This window comes from Thrips palmi, unplaced genomic scaffold (genome assembly GCF_012932325.1).
Source record: "Thrips palmi isolate BJ-2018 unplaced genomic scaffold, TpBJ-2018v1 HiC_scaffold_19, whole genome shotgun sequence".
NCBI lineage: Eukaryota > Metazoa > Arthropoda > Insecta > Thysanoptera > Thripidae > Thrips > Thrips palmi.
The window spans coordinates 5,746,084-5,762,301 of NW_023144628.1; the positions used below are offsets into that span (position 1 = coordinate 5,746,084).

The 16,218-nt window shown below is 57.9% G+C and overlaps 2 protein-coding genes across 3 annotated transcripts; one reads left to right on the forward strand and one right to left on the reverse strand.

Annotated features, from left to right (window-relative positions):
- Positions 1-6,804: 6,804 nt before the first annotated feature.
- LOC117646265 lies at positions 6,805-13,012 on the forward strand. Its single transcript, XM_034387103.1, has 8 exons — positions 6,805-7,030; positions 9,122-9,313; positions 10,129-10,315; positions 10,389-10,396; positions 10,487-10,697; positions 10,936-11,142; positions 11,220-11,355; positions 12,958-13,012. The coding sequence occupies exons 2-8, from the start codon at positions 9,293-9,295 to the stop codon at positions 13,010-13,012; spliced, it is 825 nt and encodes a 274-aa protein (XP_034242994.1). The 5' UTR covers positions 6,805-7,030; positions 9,122-9,292.
- LOC117646075 (cyclin-dependent kinase 4) lies at positions 12,209-16,185 on the reverse strand. Of its 2 annotated transcripts, none has more exons than XM_034386751.1 (8): positions 16,097-16,185; positions 15,165-15,330; positions 14,875-15,043; positions 14,651-14,792; positions 14,382-14,549; positions 14,149-14,309; positions 13,918-14,053; positions 12,209-13,832 (listed from the first exon to the last, which is right to left on the reverse strand). In XM_034386751.1, exons 2-8 carry the CDS (start codon positions 15,256-15,258, stop codon positions 13,509-13,511), a joined length of 1,194 nt encoding a protein of 397 aa, XP_034242642.1. In that variant the 5' UTR covers positions 15,259-15,330; positions 16,097-16,185; the 3' UTR covers positions 12,209-13,508. The 2 variants fall into 2 exon arrangements, with proteins under 2 accessions (XP_034242642.1, XP_034242643.1); XM_034386752.1 differs by lacking the exon at positions 16,097-16,185 and adding an exon at positions 15,920-16,088.
- Between the last annotated feature and the right edge of the window lie 33 nt (positions 16,186-16,218).

The window sequence follows — 16,218 nt, forward strand, 5'->3', positions numbered from 1 at the left end:
CTCTGTCTCTCTCGCACCTCCGACTGTGTGCCCCATGGGTGCGACAAAGACAGAGCGACGGTACGAACGATACGATCCTTCGGTGGGGGCAGCCCTGTTCGCACGCCGTCGGGGCCGAGCTGCGGGCCGGGCCGTCCCGACTCGGTCATACGATTCAAACAGATTCAAACTGACGATACGTTATTTCTTCTTCCTGCTTGTCCGCCAAAGGAGCGTGGACCGCGAACATAAAGGCGGCCCCCTGCAAGTCCCGGCCTCCCAGTCCGTCCGCAGGTATTAATTACAAGGCGTCACTTTCTCACCGATGCCTCGCACCTACGGGTCCGCACGGCACGCCCCGCGAGTGCGAGAGAGACAGAGCGACGAACTCCCGGAATCGGCCGCGGGGCGGCGCTGGCGGCGCTGCTGCCGTGCGTGCAGGCAGTGTGCCGGCAGTGCGGGGCGGAGTCTGGCGGAAACCGACTGGGCGTGAATGACCAGAAAACAGAACAAAAACGGACAGAAACAAAACGGCGCGCGCCTTTGAGTGAGCGCCTCTGGTGAGCCGCGCGGAATGCGACTGCGTCACACAGTGTGTCACACACGTCACGTCGCGCGGCCGTCGGGCCGTCAGGTGTGGCAGACAAGGTGTCGTGCCGTCAGGGCCCCGCCCGGCACACTGTGCCCGGCTCGGCGGGCTGGCTCCGACCGGCTCCGTCGGTCTGTCTCTGTCTCTCTCGTACGCTTACGGGGCGCCCCACGAGTGCGAGAGAGAGAGAGACCCCCGCTCTCTGGCTGCTCCGGCACAGCGAGGAGGAGGTCGCGTCGAAGAAAGCATGACCTCATTGCCTCACTGCGTGCGGCGCGGCGGTGCTGGGGGCACCTCGGTGGCACGATGCAAAAAACCGGCGTCACCTGTGTGGTGCTAATCGGATGCGGAACTGTGTCGCCTCGGCGCCGCGTCGCCGCGGTGTTGCGTGGCCCTCCGTGGCCGTAACGCAACACGCTGCAGCGAGCGTAGCAGTGAGCCTCACCGGGCCATCTCCACTGGAAGACCACGCCACGGGAAGCCGTGGAAGCAATGAGCCGCCAAACGAGCCCCGCGGAATAATCGACGAAGTGGACTGACTAAGAGGTAAGCTTTCATTTTCCGCTCGGCGCCACCATCGAGGACTCCATCGAGGACTCCATCGAGGACTCCATCGAGGACGCCATCGAGGCCCCCGGCCCGGCGTGCCTTAGCCGGCGTGTGTTGCTGCGGTTGCTGCACCGCGCAGCTCGTTTGCCGCGGTGACCTTTGCGAGTGGCAACCCTAGCAAGGATTCAGTAGCGACTCGGCCAACGAGCCAGTCGGGGCAGTCGGGCGGGTATGCCAACACGGCCGCATCCATCTCCGCCGCGCTAGGGTTTCCGACTGTTTGAACCGGCGGCGGCCGGGCTGTCGCAACGCCGCGGAACCGCGCTAGGGTTGCCACCTCGCGGGCCACCGAGGAATTAATTACGAGCCGCGGTCGTGTGGCTGCGGCTGCTGCGGCACTGCGGCGAGAGGATCCCGTTGACGACCACGCCGGGGATCTCCGTGCCGAGCACCGCCAGCAGCGCCGCCAACGCCCCGGCATCGCCCCGGCGGCCCAGTTCGCGGCGTCGAGCGACCTGGCCTTCTTCTGGCTGAACCGTGTCCGCTGCCCTTCCGTCCGGCGGGGTCCTGACGGGATCCTGACCGGCTGGCCGCGCGCCCCGCCCGCCTTGACGGCGACGTGCCTGGCGAGCCCGGCGAGCCTGGCAGTGTGTTTACACGGAGGTCAGAGGAACAGGACCGGAGTGGACTAGGTTTCGGTTTGGACGCCGCCCGTTCATTACCGCGGAGGTCGGCGCGCACACGCCGGCAGTTCGGCAGTCCCACACCCACGCAGCGAGGCGGCGCTCTGTCTCTCTCGCACCCACACGGGACGCGCCATCGCCATGAGTGCGGGAGAGACAGAGCGACGAAATCGACTCAGTCGCCACACAGCCCGGCAGCAGAGTAGCAGGTCAAGGAGGGCGCCGTCGAGGCCGCGTGGCCGCGGACCGCGTCCCTGGCCGGCACGCCGCCCTTCGCCTCCTTCGGCGGCCTGTCTGGAGCCCCGTCCCCGCCAGCCTCGTCAGCCTCAAGGGGTTCGGTTTTCAGGAAACGCGACCCCATGGTCTCGGGGCGCGGCCCGGGGCGCGGCACGCGTGCGGTGGCGTGCGGGGCGACAGCTGTGTGGGGTCCCTTCGTCGACGTCCTGCAGTCCTTTATCCCGGCCGGCCGCGTGGCCGCCACTCCGCCTACAGCGCTGCGGTCGCCCAACGCCCCCCGGCACCGCACCGCCAGGCACCACACCGCCAGGCACCACACCGCCAGGCACCGCGCACGTGACCAATAATAGCGGAATGGTGTGAAACTGTTGCGGTCGCCCTGCATCACGCTCTGGATGGAGCCGTGCCGCACCGCGCGAGCAAGACTGATTCCGAGAGTCGTTTTCGTCGCTCTGTCTCTCTCGCACCTGTACGGGACGAACCATGAGTGCGAGAGAGACAGAGCGACGAAATCGGCCTGCTGCGCAGGTCTGCCGGCCCGTGCAACGCCCCCCGGTGCGCGATGACGCCATATCGGCCAAGTGATCGGGAGGGCTAGGAAGCGGCCGACGCCGGCCGGCCGGCCTTTCGGGGGTAAATCCGTGAAGCTCTGGGCGGGCTTATCTCGGGCTGGTATCGCCCCGCCGCGCCGGCTGCAGGCGGGCGGTCCTGGCTCGTCACGACTAGAGTGTAGGTCCGGCGGCAACGGCACGTGGTTCATCGGCAACGGCCACAACGCCTTGTGGAGGCGCACGGCGCAAGGCACGCATGATTCCCGTAAATCCAGCATCACTACATCACTTCCAAGGCCGCGCCGCAGGGAAGGGGCGCGAGGTGCCGGACAACCGCCGGCAGAGGTTGCGTGACGGTGGGGTCACGAGCGGAGACGGAGAGGTATGTATTTTGTTGCCTCGACTGGCCTCAGACTGGCGGCGCTTACTGCCAGTAGTGTGTCTAGAGCAGTGGTTCTCAACCTTAGGGTCGCGACCCCAAGTGGGGTCGCGAAAAAATTTTAAGGGGTCGCGGCGAGGTAGCTGGGGTGGTGTTTTGGGCCGATTTTAAGCAGCCACTGCGTCTGATCCGAGGCGGGCATTTTGCTCCCTCAACCGGCAATTGGTCTTTGAACCTTCCTTTAGCATGCCTTTGTTACGGAGTGTGATTATCAGTCTTAGTTTGGGAGCAGTATTGTCTCAAAGTTGGCCGAAACGGTCAGAAATGTCTTTGAAAAATCGTGTTTTGGGCCTATTTTAAGCAGCCACTGCGTCTGACCCGAGGCGGTATTTCGTCCTCCTTCAACGGGCAATTGGTCTTTGGACCTTCTTTTAGCATGCCTTTGTTACGGAGTGTGATTATCAGTCTTAGTTTGGGAGCAGTATTGTCTCAAAGTTGGCCGAAACGCTCAGAAATGTCTTTGAAAAATCGTTGTGCCTGTTTTTGTCAACTTTGAGACAATACTGCTCCCAAACTAAGACTGATAATCGCATTCCGTAACAGAGGCATGCTAAAGGAAGGTCCAAAGAACAATTGCCCGTTGAGGGAGCAAAATGCCCGCCTCGGATCAGACGCAGTGGCTGCTTAAAATCGACCCAAAACATGATTTTTTAAAGACATTTCTGAGCGTTTTGGCCAACTTTGAGACAATACTGCTCCCAAACTAAGACTGATAATCGCACTCCGTAACAGAGGCATGCTAAAGGAAGGTCCAAAGACCAATTGCCTGTTGAGGGAGCAAAATGCCCGCCTCGGATCAGACGCAGTGGCTGCTTAAAATCGACCCAAAACATGATTTTTTAAAGACATTTCTGAGCGTTTTGGCCAACTTTGAGACAATACTGCTCCCAAACTAAGACTGATAATCGCACTCCGTAACAGAGGCATGCTAAAGGAAGGTCCAAAGACCAATTGCCCGTTGAGGGAGCAAAATGCCCGCCTCGGATCAGACGCAGTGGCATGCTAAAGGAGGGGTCCCGTGGGGTCGCGAAACTTTTCCTGGGGGTCGCGGAAATTTTTGGCTACAAATTTGGGGTCGCGAGCCGAGAAAGGTTGAGAACCGCTGGTCTAGAGTACTGGACAAAGAGGAGCCGGCGTGAGGTGGCGGGCCCGCGTCGCACCCCTTCTTCTGGCGTCTTTCCGAGACCCTGTTTGCATCCGTCACCAAAACCGCCCTGAAGACGCAGCCCAGGAACACGAGGAGGTCATGGAGCGCCCTCGCGAAGGCCGTAGCCAACGACGGCAGCAGATGGCGACCGAGGGTGCGGCGGCGGCGGTGCGCTTTGAGCGTTGCCGCGTTGCCGGCCAGCGGGCTGCTGAACCCCGTCTCTCTCGCTCCCCAGCGGCACGGCCGGCACGGCCCACGAGTGCGAGAGAGACGGCGAGGCTGGCGGGCGGCGTGCGTGCGGCCCTTGGGGCCCCGCGGCCAAACGAGAGCGAAATGGCATCCCGGCAACGCCAGGGCAACGCGAAAACGCCTCGGACCGCCGCCGGGTCTCTACGCCCGCCCGGGCGACTATAAACAGCGTTCATTGTTGTATCATTTAGGGCCGGGCGTGTTTTAGTCTAGGCGCTGCCCTGGCCTAGATTGGCGGCGTAATGGACAGTAAAGGTTGGCCACTATCACCCCGCGCCACGCCGCGCCACGCTCGGATTGGGCGTGGCCGGGCGGCCCGGCGTGGGCGGCGTGTCGTTTGGCATGGACGCGTGGAGGTCGAACTTTGAAAGCGGCTGCCGTATCGACTTATCGATTTATCGGACAGAATTAATTAAGCCAGGCATAATGGGGTAGGTAAGAAATTTGCATGACGCCGACCCCGTTGCAAGGCGCCTGCAATCTGCAGTGCAGTCCCACTCACTCACTCACACACACACACATGGACATGCACACGCGCGCGCGCTGAAACTCGCTGCTTTGGCCTGGAGCCCTGCAGAACTGCGGAACATTGCTGGAGTCGCCGCAGTCTCTGGGACTAGGGCTGCGCGGAGTGGCGCGGTGCGCGCGGCTGAGCGCGGCGTGGGCGGAGGGGAGGGGGAGGGGGGAAAGGGGTGAGGGGGAACAGCCCTGCAGGCACCTACTGTTGTTCGCGCTACAGGTCGGGTTGCCCTGTCAAGGTCTTCGCTCTCGCGCTCCGCACAACAGCGCACTCACACTAACTCACAGACACGCCAACACACACGCACACACTCACACGTTGACTATTTAGCGTAGAATTGGAGCGAGGCGAGTGAGGCATTGTGCGCGGATCGGGCGATATTGAGCCCCGGCATTGCTCTGCGTAATGAGCAGAAGGCTGCCGTTCGTTCCGATCGCAAAACGCCAAACGCGCGCGGCAAAATTTGCGCCGCAAAAAAAAAGACACTAAACGGCGCTTCGACCGACTCGCGCGCGCTTTGCTGCATTTTGCTGGTGTGGCGCCACAGTAGGCTGACTCTGTCTCTCTCGCACTCTCGGGCCGCTCCGTGCGGGTGCGAGAGAGACAGGCGACGAAGCATTGAGCCTGCAGGCCGCGGCTGCCGCGGCGACCGCGAGTTTGCTGGCGCGCTCCTGGTTTCCCATAGGGCGGCGTTGGAGGAGAAGGGGCAAGTCAGTCGGCACAGATGTCCATGTCCAGGGGAAAGGTAAGATCGGTGGCGCACGGGGGCAACCATGTCGAGGTGATCCAGCGGCGCGCGCGGGCGGGGTGCTCTGGGCAAGACCAAGATCAAGGAGAGAGACGCGACCCGGGCCCGGCTCGGCCCGCCGTCGCCGACGCGGCCCCGCTCTGGCCGCGCTGCCGCTCCGCTCGAAGCCGCTGCAGGCCAGCCTAGCCTCGGAACGGACTTATGGCGGCAGCAGACTTACTCCGAGAGTCGTTTTCGTCGCTCTGTACCTCTCTCGCACTCATGGGGCGTCCCGTGTAGGTGCGAGAGAGACGGAGCGACGAAAGCGACTCTCGGAACCAGTCTGCAGGGTCAGGCAGAGCCCCGGGTGCTGCTCCACCACTATCCATCCACTACACGCCAGGCACGCGCGGCCGTTCTAGGCGGTCTAGGCTAGTCTGCCGCTCGCATTCCACCGCCACTTGTTGATCACGGCACGGAGCTCCGCGCTAGCGCACCGAGTGCACGGCACTTTACCGGCTGCAGACTCATTCCGAGTGCCCTGTCTCTCTCGCACCCAGGGGCCGCTCCGTGTGGGTGCGAGCGAGATGGAGCGACGACGGCCGCTCGCGTCGCTCCGCTGTGCTCCGCTGTGCTCCGCCCGCAATCTATCGGAGTGAGTGCAAGCACAAGCAGCGAGACACGGGTAGAGGTCAGCGAGTCGTGTGTGCGCGATCGCTTCCTGTTCCGTAGTGCTCGGGGGTGGTGCGGGGCGGGGCGGGGCGGGGGATGCCGGCAGCTTCTTTCCCCTTTCTAGAACTGCCTCTTTGTGTATCTAGCCATCATTACCGCAGCACGAGCGGTGCCTTAATTCACGCGGGGTGAAAAAGAAGCGCGAGCCGCCTCCTTCTTAACCCCTGACCGAAATGACTCGTGTTCGTTAGTCGCGGGGCGGGGCGGGGCGGGGCGCCTAGTCCGCGGGGGGCGCGGCCGGTGGCGGGGCGGGCGGCAACTCGTCGACAGGCTGGCGGGCGCGGCGGACCGCGCGCCGCGCTGCCGCCGCCGCTCCAGTCGCACGTTGGCTCTGGGCGCGCGCGGTCGTGGTCGTGGCGCTGAACCACCTGTCGCTGCTCGCGGACGGGCGACGTCGCGGTCGTGTGCTGGTCAGTGACTCGCGGTCGCCGCGCCGAGGAGCGCGCGTTAGTGCTCGCGAGCCGTGTCGCAGTGCCGCGCCAACAACAACAGCGGTGCTCGGAGTGACTGGAGTGACATGTGACGGATTTAACAGTGGATGCAGTGGCAAGGCAGTGACAACGCCCTTCGTGCCGCTGTGGCTCGCCGTTAGTGCCGGCTGGCCGCCATGCCCGGCGCCGCGTGACAGGTGAGCAGTGGGCCTTGCGCGCCTCACAGTGGGCCAGAAGACCGGTGGAGGCGGACAAAACTCTAGACGCGTTTTGAGCTCCAGAGTCGCAGCAATCCATTGGTGGGGTCACACGTTCAGTTCGAGGCATGTGGAGCTCAAAACGCGTCTAGAGTTTTGGGCGCCTCAACCGGTCTTCTGGCCCACTGTGCGCCGTCTTGCCGTCTTCATGCTGTCTTCCCTGGCCAGTAATGAGGGCGACAGCTCGACCTCGTGTGTCGGCGGGTCGGGTCGGGTCGTCGCGTGTATCGACGGACGACCCGAATAAACGGGTCGAGTCTCCCCTCCCCCTTTTCCCCGGGTCCCCGGACGGCCGCTGGCCCTGCCGGCCCCGGCGGGCGACATCACAACACGCCGAGGGCCGAGGCCCCCTTGCGGCCCTTGCGGCTTACGTAATCCGGGCCGGCGCCTCGCCCAGGCCCCGCGCCCCCGCACCGCCGGCCCGGACATGTTGTCCATGTCCAGGAAAAGGGCGGACTTGGGCTGCCGCAGGACGGCGGCCCCTGGCAGCCCGCACCGGCAGGCTGATTCCGGGCATCGCTCTGTCTCTCTCGCACTCACGGGGCGCCCCGTCAGGGAGCGAGAGAGACGGGCGCGGCGTACGAGCCGTCAGTCACGGGCAGCGCGATCAGCGCGTGGCGCGGCCTGCGCGCGGCCGGCAGGTCACTGCCGTCACGGTTGGGCCTTTACCGTTACCGCGTGATTCAACGGAGTGGAAAGTGCATGTCAGGCGGAGGGAAGCAGGCGAAGCAGGCGGCGAGGGAGTTGCCCTGCGCCTTGCCGCCTTGCCGCCTTTGCCGGCCGGGCTGCGTGCGGGGCTGCGGGGCTTCGCGTCCAGCGCCTCCACATCTCCCAACATCTCCAGCCTCGCGTCGCCTCGGAGGCAGCCGGCATAACTGGCCCTTCTTTCTGCACTGCTGCCACCATGCTGCCACCATGCTGCCACCATGCTGCCGCTTCTGCGGCGTTGGCGTTTCGGCCCGCGTTTACAACGCGCGCCGCGCCGCGACGACAGCAGGAGGGCCGGACCGGCACCCACCGCCTCAGCCCCGCGAGCATCGCGACGCAGTCCGCAGCCTGGTTCAAGGTGGAGCGTGGATAAACGGCTCGACCGCTACGCCTCGCCGCGCCGGCCGGCTGCCCGGTGCGCCCCGATCTGCCCCCCCCCCCCCCCCCCAACCACAGCATGCCGTGGGACTGGTGGACTGGTGGAGCCGCAAACTGGCGCGCGGTGCGGCCCGCGGCCCCCGGCGCCATGGTGCACCGGAGTGCATTCGAAGCGATATTGCAGTGGCGTCACGGGACGCCATTGGACGGAGGAGGCGAGTGGATGCAGCCGGTTGCATGACTCTACATGACGCGAGTGGATGGGAGGGACGAGGAGAGGAGTGCCCAGCGGAACACAAGCTCGGCTTTGAAATTTGAGCCAGGCTCTGGGCTTTGTGCTCTGTGGGTCTCTAGGTCGGCCGAGCGCGCGCGGCCGGGCTTTTGCGCCGAGCAATCGCAACCCTCGCTCCTGTGACGCAATAATGTGGGAAAAATGAAGCAGGTTCGCTTTTCAAAGCGCACGCGTGTGTGTGTGTGTGTGCGTGCGTGTGTGTGCGTGTTCTCCCGCGTTTTGGACCGTGAATGTTGAGTGGCCGGGGTCCGTGTCGAAACGTGTGCCCCGAGCCAGAGTGGCGGTTCAGAGGTTGTCGTGCCGCGCCCCCTGACGGTCCTGGCTCCTCTGACCGTCCTGACTGCTGGCGGGGCTGGCTGACGCGGCCTGACACTCCCGCCCTGCCCCCTGATTGGCCATCTCTCCGACTCCCGACGTGCTTTGCAATAACGCGGGGAAAGGACAAAGAAATGCCTGAAGTGAGGTTACGTCGGTGGTGGCGACGCGAACCGAACGTGTGACCCCACCAATGGATTGCTCTCCGAACGAGGCATCCATTGATGGGGTCACACGCTCGGTTCGAGTCCTGTTTAGCGACTCCGCAGCTCAAAACGCGTCAAGAGTTTTGGCCGCCTCCGCCGGTCTGATGAAGGGTTGGGCTTGATCTGTTGCAGGGGAGTTGTTCGGAAGCCCTGCGGTGACCGTGAGGCAGCCCTGAGGCAACCCTGAGGGCCCCACAGCCAAGCCGGTGGGGGATGCGGTCGAAGCGGCCGGCACGGAGGACGTCGCCGTCGGCACCGACGCTCGGCACGTAGCGCCGCGCGGACAGCGTGGACAGCGTGGACATGACATCGCCGACCATGGAGGTGAGTAACTGCCGATCGCCCGGACTCAATGGACTCAATGCCGCCATGCCGCGGCGGGGACGACCAGCAACCGCAACGATAGCCTCCCTCTCTCTCGCACCCGCGTGCTAGAGGGAAAGCACTGCTCGGAATCCTCAGCGGACTCCGCGCGGAGCTCCTGACTCGCCGAGGTCGGCAACCCGGCGGCACAGCGCGCCGGCGCGTTGCCTACCCCGGCTGGTACGGCGCTCTGCGCTCTCGCTCCGTCACCTGTCACGTCGTGTCACGTCACGGCTGGCTGAGATATAAATCGACTCGACGTTGTCTGCGGTGACTTGAACGCGCGCGGCGGTCGCTGTGAGCCTGCTTGGCCTGCTGCAGCTATGGCGGACAAGACGCCGCCCGACGACGGGGAGAGCCTTCTTTTTCTTCTCCACCAGAAGAGGAAAACTTTGTCGCTCTGTCTCTCTCGCACCCTCATGGCGAGCCCCATAAGTGCGACAGAGACAGAAGCCGGCCCTGCTCGCCCCGCCCCGGCCCGGCCCGCGACGACGAGGAAGAGCGCCGTATTTAGATTAGGGCGCGCTTCATCCGCGTTATGCCTGGCCGTCTGGAGTCTAGCCCTGCAGAACAATGTGCGCGTGGTGTCCGGGTGGTGCCCGGGTGGTGCCCGCCTGCCGTGGCCTGCCGGCCTGTCAGCGCGGCATGGGAATCGGCGGCGGCCCGCTTCCGCCTTCCGCCATGCTCTGTCTCTCTCGCACCTACACGGGACGCCCCGTGAGTGCGAGAGAGACAGAGCGACGTGTTGACCGCCTGTTGCTTCGCATGCTTTGCAGGCCATGCAGGCGTCCCAGCACGTGTACGTCGTCAAGGTGCGCGCGCTGCCGGACCCGGGGCTGCTGTTCCCGTCCGAGCGCCGCTACTCCGCGCTTACAGTGGCGGGGCTGGCCGCGGGGCACGCCCTGCTGGGCTGCGTGGCGCTGCTGCTGGGCGGACTGGCGCTGTCGTGGGACCCGCCGCAAGGTAAGCCTTGAGGGTTCGAACCCCCGCCTCGTCGCCATTTTCGTTTTCTGCAGAGTCCTCTCCTCTGCCGCAGGGTCGTGGGTGGGCCACCTCGGCGCGGGGCTGTGGCTGGGCGCCGCGGCGCTGCTGGCCGCCGTGTCCGGGGCGCTGGCGTGGCGACGCTGGTACGAGGACCACTACATCGCCTGGTTCTTCCGCGCCTCGCTGCTCGCCGCCGTGGTGGCGGCCGCCGGGCTGGTGCTCACGTCGGCCGCCCTGGTGCACCTCCACGAGAACGCGCTCTCCGTGCGCCCCGTCAGCGCCATCCACCCGGCGGACCTGCCCCACCTGCCCCCGCACCTGGCCGCCTACGAGCCGGACCACGACGTCTCCTCCGACGCGGGTAGGTCGCGGGTTCAATCCCCACCCGCGGTCAAGATCCCGGACGGGTGTTTAGCTCAGAGTCGCTAAATGGGACTCGAACCGAACATGTGACCCCACCAATGGATTGCTCTCCGAACGAGGAATCCAGGGTCACACGTCCGGTTCGAGGCCTGTTTAGCGACTCTGGAGGTCAAAACGCGTCTAGAATTTCGGGTGCGCAATGCCTGACCGCGCCGTAATCCTCTCCGTTTCCACAGCGGTCGCCGACGAAGGCAGCGGCGGCGGGTCCTCGTGGCTCGACATCTCTGACCTGCCCCTGCCGGACGCCAACAGCAGCACCATCAGCAGCGGCGGCGTCTTCTCGGACCTGGTGCGCGACCAGGACCACGACCTGGTGGCCGCGGACTCGACGCGCCACGAGGACAAGGAGGTGCCCGGCCGCGACCACGCGGACTCGCACTCCAGTAAGCACCTTCTTCCAGTGCGGTGATTGAGCCGTGGGTTGCTGTTGTGTCACACAGCTTGCTGTCCGCTGTTGCAGGCTTCGCGAGCTTCGCCGGCCAGCCCGAGTGGTCCGTGCTGCGCTGGGTGCCGGTGCCGCTGCCGCCGCGCGCCTCGGCGCAGATCCGCTCGCTGCTGGCCGCCAACGTGCTGGTGGCGTGCTTCCTCGAGCTGCTGTGGGCGCTGCTCGGGGCGCGCCTCGCCTGGCGCGGCATGCGGGCGGCCGACGGCGACCTGGTCCAGGCCGCCGCCCCCGCCGACCACGCCGTCGCCGTGGCCGCGGCCCCCCTCGCCACCCTGGCCGCGTTGGAGCGCGGCGCGGCCGACGGCAAGGTGGACGTCGACACGGACAATTCGGTTGTCTCCGACGGCGAGCTCAAGAAGGCCTGTAAAGTCGCGGACGGAGACAGGATGACGTCATCTTTGCGGAAGAAGAAGAAGCAGCAGCAGCAGGCCAAGAGCGCGGCCAGCCTGCAGAGGCGGCGACCCGCGCCTCAGCTGCCTGAGCTGCACCTCTCCCTGGAGCAGCGCACCATGAACTTGGAGGAGCGGGTGGCGCGCCTCCTCAGCCCCGGCCCCGGCCTCCCCGAACACGGACACTGCGAGCAGCCTCAGCCACAGCAGCCCCGGCCCGACGTCGGCGACGGCCAGGGAGAACCCTCCCCCTAGCCGCCGTGCTCTGGGCTGTAGTCCAACCAGAAAACAAAACCTCTGAGTTCTCGCGGTAGAGGGCCACGGCGGTAGTGGTTCCCGACCGCGAGAACTCGGAGGTCTCAGTTTTTCTGGTAAGAATATAGACACTGAGCGTCTCCTCATGGACTCGACTTTGGAGGAATTTGGTGTGCCAAGCCTTTCGAGCCCGTGTGCCACGTGACGCAACCCACAACTGAAGTTACCAATGAGACTGATCAGAGCGAAGCGCGCCGCTACAAAACCGTGATTTCAAGACAACGAAGATAGTGTATAGAGAGGATGTAAAAAGACGTTCGCAACTTTGCTGGAGTGTTCATTAGCGGATAGGAAAACTAGTTAAGAAAAGTTGTTTTTTTTATTTTGACAATTATTTACATAAAATACATTGTCTGAAATCAACGAAGAATTCAACATGGGATTATATCTAAAGCAGTTCACGTTCTATAATAGATATTAATAAATTACAAAGTATTGAGCTCATGGGCACAACTGAATGCCCAATGTTGGTGTAACTTTCCCTGAGGAATACATGTCTTTAAGTACTCAATTACTTAAATTTGTAAATTTCATTTTAAAAAACACTTAGCCGTTAATATGAGCAATAAATAAATGGTACAAAGAGAACAAGCAGAACCAAAATTATTTTGAATGTGCATGCAAATATTGTTGTTTCCCTTGACACGCATGAACATTGAGTACTACCAGTAACAATGCCATTAAGCAGCCAAGTAGAAAAAAGTGTACAAATGTTTAATTTTCTTTGTAAACTTACAAGACTAGTAACAAACTAATTTCAATATGCTTAAAAAAATAAGACAAAAGGAAGGTGCCAAGTGCTTCAGTGCCACAAAAATAAAACAAACAACGCAAACTTACAAATGTAATGATGCAAAAAAAAAAAAAAATGCTTAGGAGGGTACACACAAGCAAACACGAAGTAAAATGTTCTTAAAACAGTAATTACAGATAACTTTCATGCCTTAAAAAAGTACAGTGTAATCACTTTTCCTGTAAAAAAATGACAAGGATAGGGTTTTTTTTTTAAGAAAACAGCATAAAATACACAACACCCTGAAAAATGACAGCATGATCAACAGTGGAGATCATACTGACAAATGCAAGGATGACACCAACCCATAATATTTAAATTAGGAAGACAATTAAGTAGTTGAGAGCTAATTCAAACTCACAATATTATTGTCATTCAACTGATGATTTAAGGCCCACAAAATAAAAAAGCTTAACCACATTGACTCTTACAAATAGATTGGTCCATGGCATGAGATCTCTCCCAGGTGAGCAAAACTTTTTACTAGAGGTACAATTGAGCAATTCATTAAAATAGGCAAATTAATTCTAAGAACTACTTTGCAAGACACTTGAAATTCCTATCACAGACCCAAAACACTATGGAAGCCCAGTTACATGATTCTTAAATGAATCACACCGAGATGGTAAGTTCATCATAAAATATAAACAGTAAAAAAATAAATGCATCTTACAGCTTGACTTGTTCAAAAACAAGAAATATTTTCAAAAAATAGGGGGAATGTTCATATTTAAAAGCAATGAAATCACACTCTTATTTTCTGTAATATTATGGGGAGAGGCTCCTGCTTGCAACTCAAACTTGACCTCACTTCACTTTGTGTTGTAAAGTGGTGTCTGAGGGCCATCCGCCCTCCGCACAACCCGCAGAAACACTGCATTTCTCAGTGGAATGCCCTGAATCAGCTGACTCAGAGGAGCTGCAGCTTAAAGAGACAGGAGTAGTCCTTGGAGAGACTACTGGTGAACCCTGAGATGCCCGACTCGGTGGTGTCAAAGAAGAGTTTGGACTAAGGGAGGCAAAAGATGGCATAGCTGAACTTATTGGAGTATAACCAGAGGAGGAGAAATAGTCATGATTCAATGCATCTGCAGCACTAATCCGGTCACTGGGCTTGAAGCGTAACATTTTCTGTGGGCAAGGTAAATTAGATTGAAACACTGCCAAAAATAAATGTGCAACTTAAAACATTTCACAAGGACATTTATATTCTTACCTCAAGAACATCAACTCCATTGCTACAAATTTCAGGTACATGGTCTTGCAAACGGGTCTGGAAGTGTTTCAGAAACGAACTTCGGGATAGAGTGACATTATCAGGCCAATCTTCTTCAGATGGTGTGCCCAAAATCCTGTAGTAATCAAACATACGGAAAAGAAATCAATCAACAACTATTTCTACTCGTCTAGTCTAGTCTTTAAGGACTCAGACAACAAAAGTGCTTACTGGAAGATTTTATCAAGTTGATCGCCCTCACTTTGCCCACAGAAAAGAGGAGATCTCCTGAAAAGCTCTGCCATTATACAGCCACAAGACCAAATATCAACTGCGGTGGCATAGCTGCTTCCAAAGAGTACCTCAGGAGATCTATACCACAGAGTAACAACCTGAAAAAATTCTCATATAAGCTTTGATATTTCAAATTGAAAGAAACTTGCTGATTATTTTCCAATACATACCACAGATGTTAATTTCATTTCAAAATCATAGGTCTTTGCCAAACCAAAGTCAGCAAGTTTCACATTGCCACCATTGGTAACTAAAAGATTTTGAGGCTTTAGATCTCGATGTACAATTCTGTTACTGTGAAGAAAGTCAACACCATTCAGTATCTGAAACATTATATCCTAAAGGCAAAGAAAGTAAAAGAGTTAGCAAACATTGTGATAGTGTGAACGCTCTTGAACAAAAAAAAAAAAAAAAGACCAAGAAAAAGGTGGATTGATACCTTGATTCGGCTGGACCCCAGCCCCGGTGGTGGACATCTTTCTATGTATGTTGCTAAGTCCTGGTCGACATGCTCAAAGACAAGGTAGAGAACTAGCTGTTGCTCCTTTTCCATAGTTTGTCCGTGGCAAATGTCCAACAACCTATAGTAAGAAGTAGGAGTTAGATGATTCACTTATTTGATCTTTATCAAACCAGGGAAGTTTCAGTAAAGTAGACACTCACCGCACAATGTTAGGGTGTTCATACTGATCAAGCTGTTTCAAGACAGAAATTTCTCTTAGAGTGTTAAAAGGAACTCCATCTTCAGACAGAGGAACACGCACTTTTTTCAAGGCTACAATATTATTTGGATTTGATCGATCTCTTGCTTTAAAAACTGTTCCATAAGAGCCTGTAGAAATATAAATATACTGTAATTCCATACATTGTGACTATCAAAATAAGATGAAAACTTTTCCAGAATTCCTTGCTGCACAAAAATGCCATCGATTATGCAAAGAAATGAGTCTTACCCACTCCTATCATAGACAACTCTTCGTAGTTGTCATGTCTACGGAGGTTTGCCTCAGCCTGTTGCTCTAACGCCAGAGGAGATGAGCGCGGCATGATTGATAAATTGATTGCAGTAGTGTTCCAAATACATGCATTCTACAGCGGCTGCTGAGCGAAGATGTAGATCTGAAACATGGGAATACATTTATTTATAACATTTAAATCATTTATTACAAAGGAACATATTTGAAATGTCCCTAATCATCAGAAGCACTCCCATAATGACTTTTGAAAAAATTTGAAAGAAGAAAAAAAAGTGTAAAAAAACCTAGTGCACTAAAAAAAATACAGAAATAATTTTTTTTTTCTTGTCTTTTAAAAAAATTATTTGGCGTGCACAATTTACAGTGAACAACCAATAAACCAATCGCTGACCGCACCGCCCGCCGGGGACACTTGTTGATCGCATATTGAGTCTCCATCGCGTCCGTCCACAAGGAGAGAAAATGAAAGTGCAAACTCGACGCGACAAATGAATAAAATCACAGAAATAAAGCGAGTTTTCAGAGAGGAAGAGATCAGATGTTGATTGGCACATGCCAATCAAACACTAGTGCGGTGCAGAGCTAGCGACACAGGAGAGGTTATGCGAAAATCTACGTTTGGTAAATAGGAACAAGCAGAACATGGAATGAGAAGACTGAAATTTTTGTGTTTAATCTCAATCCTGAAACGGCGCAGAAGACAGGATAAGAAAACAAAGGAAAAAGCTTACCACACAGAAACTCATTGTTATAAGTGCCGACCGATATTTAGCACAACAATTTCAGCTCTGATGCCTCTTTATTCACTCGCACACAGCAAGGTAAGTTCAGGCGATGAATGTAAGCATAGCACGAGTAAACTAACTCGATTAGGAAGTCTATTTCTTCCTAAGCTGAACAAAAATTACCTTTTCTTTTGTGCTGGTCAATGAGGCAAAAAAAGTGTCTGTCTGTTTGTGTTCCCGCGGCGGCATGCGTCTTGTACCAAAACTTAAAATGTAATTTCCGAACTGTAGTTCCATCTTTTATT